The following is a 4,673-nucleotide window of genomic DNA, read 5'->3' on the forward strand; positions in this document are numbered from 1 at the left end:
GAAAAATAGTGTTCAAATCTAGTTCAATGTATTTTATACTGTTTTGGTATTTTTATTGTCCACTAGATTGTGTATTCAAATGTGAGCTTTTCAAATAAGTTAATACTCTGAAATTGATTCCAAGAGCAAACAGTACATCTGCTTTTGTTAGTATTTTTTGTAGTATTTGTCCAACCGTCAGCTGTGTCAGAGAGCTTTGATCAGTCATTTTGAGAACATCAAAGTTCGTCTAGAAATGTTGTAGAATCCTAATTGAAAATTAAACCATTGTTATCTAGAATTATTTAATGGCAACTGTTACGTTTGAACTGCCCAATGATTCAAAAGAAGAAAAAAAAACCAACAAGTTGAAATATTCTGTTGTATCTGAACGAAAATGACAAAATGGTAAAAAATAACAAAGATTATGCAGACCTCATTACTTATAGTTCTAATTAAAAAATTGAATAGAGCATGACATTTATTTTGTATAACCATTGTCAAATGGATCTAACATCTACGTACACATAAATGCAGCAGCTGGTTTTTGTAAATTATTGTTTACAGTTTATAATACAAATTGATTTCGAAGGAATATAAAGCTTTTTATACAACAAAGATATTATTATTTACATGGTGTACATGTACTAGTGACCTAATACGGTATATATGGGGTCAGTAAATTTCATATTGGGTAACAGCGAAGCTCGAATCCCCATATGGAATTTACTGACCCCATATATACCGTATTACGTCATTAGCACACTATGTAACGAATTTATCTTACCGACTACCTTCACGTTATGAAATTTAGTCTAGTGGCCTATTAAAATGGGCAAGTCTTGAATCCTTTTAGCATTAAGAAACTACTTCCATTAATTCTACAAATTGAAAACAGATGCCAGCAATAACAACTTGTTAGGTTTAAATGTGTTTTATGAATTTGTTTTCATCTTAGTCATCAATTTCTGTTAAGATTAAAGATTTTAACTTTTAACCTTTTTTTCCAGTACAGTTTTGTTTTTATAAAAGGACGTAACACCACTTCTAACAGTGTATGAAATAAGCCGCGCCTCCCTACTAACCTATTATTAAATATACACGGTCTCCACGCGGACGCTTTTAACCAATTATTTTCCTAGAAATATATGAGGTGAGATAAAGAACTTTAGAAGAAAGATGAACTGTTAATAGTTGATAACAGAACAGGATTGTATTACCAAAAACATGTGATAATCAAGACCAATACAAAAATATAACGTTTATCTACTATATTTTCAAATGAAATATCTGAAAATATAAGTCTGATCGAATGACTTTTTGTCCGACATTTTGAAGGCCAGACAGACTTTTGAATACACTATACTGGTCTTTGGTGATTGCCATAAATACGCCCACTTATATAATGCGGGAATCTAGAACCAATTCATTTTTTTTTTTACAATTGATATAAAGTTTATTGTCTGTAACATTGAGATATATTCTTTCTCACAATATGATCTATTTTATAAAATCATATTCTTAAGAAAAATAAACTGCATTAAACTTTTTTAATTATACGGCTATATTTCTTGTAAATGAATATCGAAAATTTGTCTGTCCTCACACAATCTATGTATTTTATGGAAAAATCGTAGAATGTGTTCTATGTGCGACATATGTGTAGGAGAGAATGAATTGCATTTTATTTTACAATGTAAAAATAATAGTCATGATAGTGATACACGTAAAAAGTTTATCAAGAAATATACTGGGACTAGACCTTCAACTTATAAATTAGTACAATTACTTATATTAATAATATAATATAACAATAATTTGTTGAAAGCACTAATGAACTATGTAATCTTGGAAAGTACTAACTATATGCATTTAAGTGCAGAAACAATTTCTAAGACATACTTATAGTATATGTAGACAGAAACTCACAGGCTATACAATTAATATGTGACTGATATTTCTGACGTTTATTGGGTCTTTCCACTTTTTCATGGCCAAGTAACAATCAATCAGTTTATGCCAATATAAAAATGAAGATGTGGTATGATTGCCAATGAGACAACTATCCACAAAAGACCAAAATGACACAGACATTAACAACTATAGGTAACCGTACGGCCTTCAACAATGAGCAAAGTCCATACCGCATAGTCGGCTATAAAAGGCCCCGATAGGACAATGGAAAACAATTCAAGCGAGAAAACTAACGGCCTTATTTATGTAAAAAAAAAATGAAAGCAAAACAAATATGTAACACATAAACAAACGACAACCACTGAATTTCAGGCTCCTGACACAAACATAAATAATGTGGCGGGGTAAAACAAATCTAGTTGAGAGTGGGCCGGGGAGATATTAATTATTCTAACATGACGTCCTTCAAACGCTTTGAGTACACACCCGTGGTAAAATATGAATATATTTCATGGGCTGTTCCCATTGTACCCCCACGTCATATGTTTTTTAATGAATGAGCGACTCGACGTCATAGAACAATGACGTCAGAATATAAGCAATTTACGGGAAAATACACGCTTGTGAAACGGAAAATCATCACAACAAGGAAACGTTAACAAATGATGCTAAAATGAGTTATATTAGCCGTTTTTGTATACATATGAGACATATAAGTACAATAATAATTAGATTAATCTAAAATTATCTAAATATGTTATTATAAATAGTTTAAGCATCATCATTTATTCAGTTTGCTCCGTTATTTTACGTCAATTTAATAGTGCGTTTATATATTGGAACGGCAAATAATGCCATCACCTAGAGCGCTTCGATCCAAAATAATTGCCGTATTTGTCCTATTAGAATCGAAATAATTCATGGGGGCTTGAATATATCTAGATTTTACCACGGGTTGTCCCTTTATGCCGATATTTTACCCCTCGCTATCGCTCAGGGTAAAATAGTTGTCATAAAGGGCCAACCCGTGGTAAAATCACGATATATTCAAGCCCCCATGAATTATTTCTTAATTGTCCTATGGTTTGACTTAGGTCTAGTCAAATATTTCGTATCCGTTTATAACAACATTTATTATTTTTTGTTGACCGAAATATTATTTTTCATACCATTTATTGACTGTTTGTTTTAACAATTACAAGATGTATTCATTTGCTTTGAAATTTGTTCCCATATATCTTTATGAAATATAATGTTCCACTCATAAGACAGATAAAATAATTTACATGCGTTTACATGCATATTCTCATTCGTCACATATATCCCATAACAAGTTGGCTGATGCATTTCGATGTTTGAAATCCAGGGTAGAAATCCACCACCATAAACATCTTCTAACCACAGAAAAGGTACCTCCTTAGTTGTGTCATACATTTTTTTAATGACATCGATGGACATTATGGAGGGATTTCCATTACAATATGGCGGATATGTTGGAAAAGGATACTCCAATAAAGATGTGTCCCATTTAGTGTTACTGTGTCTCAAAGGTTTGGTATCGATATGCATACAACATTCTAAAACATCCGTTAACAAATTGTCTTTAGTCTTTTGCCGAAGGTGTTGAATTAATAATGGCAAATTAATAATGACGTCGTCATCAACTTTTACTACAAAATTTGCATTACTGCAAAAGTTGTTGACCCAAAACAAACTAAAGACAAGTTTATATGTTAAATTTCTGTAGGAATCTACAAAATTACCTTGCACGATATCCATATATTTCTCACTTTCCTCATTTATTTTCTGTTGGATTTCTGGTTTTGGGGTTTGTCCGAGCACAAAAATATATTCAATGTGTTCATTTTCATAATCCGAAATTGATCCATATGTTGAACGTATCTGCTGGCGTTCCAAAAACTTGTTTGCAGAACTATGTACAAAAACCAACAATAAAACATCTTTTCCTTTACATTTCGTTTCATTGTTCAATAATGCTCGATACTGATGTCTGTGTAGCAAAGGATTTTCCAACTTGTCTTCTGATACGTTCCTGTAAAAGTATTCAAACTCTGTAGAAATATTCATTCCTTTATATAATGTTCTGTTAGATATACCTCTTTCTTTGGTCAATTCCTTGCGTACAAATCTTTGGGAATTTGGTATTTCTTTTTTAATTTTAAATAATGGAATTCTGCTTTGGATATATACGTTCGATTTTAATTCATTTGTTCTAACCATAAGATCAAAATTGTTAGTTTTATAAATATTTGAATTCAACCATAATACTGTACAGAAAAATGCTAGAGTTAAACATTTCCAAGTTTTGTTCATGATGACATCAAATGAATAGCGTGTTGAGTGTTTGATATGATCGTAGGTTATGTGACATTTGTACAATCATTTGCTTATTGCGATATTTTCCGAATGAATGATTTGTCAATAACAAATGCATGACAAAAAGAAAAAAATTGTTTAGAAAAACATATTGATACGTTGATGAGTTCTAAAAACATATTCACTCACAAACAAATAAAAGTCCATATCATATGTTTCTGAGTGACTTGGTACAGTTTATATACCAATAAATTCCTTTAAAAAGGCGTTTTATTCTTATAATTCTTTTAAATTGTAGATAACGATTTTTTTTTTCAACACTCGTAACCTCTACCACACGCAAATTTGTATATTTGTGTCATTGAATAGGCCTGGCGCATGAGTATATTTGTTGGTAGACGTATATATACTTCAAGGAATTTGCAATCCGATAAAAAAAAATT

The 4,673-nt window shown here is 31.2% G+C and overlaps 1 protein-coding gene across 1 annotated transcript; it reads right to left on the reverse strand.

Annotated features, from left to right (window-relative positions):
* Positions 1–2,971: 2,971 nt before the first annotated feature.
* On the reverse strand, positions 2,972–4,125 carry LOC134706690 (beta-1,3-galactosyltransferase 5-like). The gene has a single exon (XM_063565861.1). It carries the CDS (start codon positions 3,979–3,981, stop codon positions 3,082–3,084), a length of 900 nt encoding a protein of 299 aa, XP_063421931.1. The 5' UTR covers positions 3,982–4,125; the 3' UTR covers positions 2,972–3,081.
* Between the last annotated feature and the right edge of the window lie 548 nt (positions 4,126–4,673).

This window comes from Mytilus trossulus, chromosome 1 (assembly GCF_036588685.1).
Source record: "Mytilus trossulus isolate FHL-02 chromosome 1, PNRI_Mtr1.1.1.hap1, whole genome shotgun sequence".
Lineage (NCBI taxonomy): Eukaryota > Metazoa > Mollusca > Bivalvia > Mytilida > Mytilidae > Mytilus > Mytilus trossulus.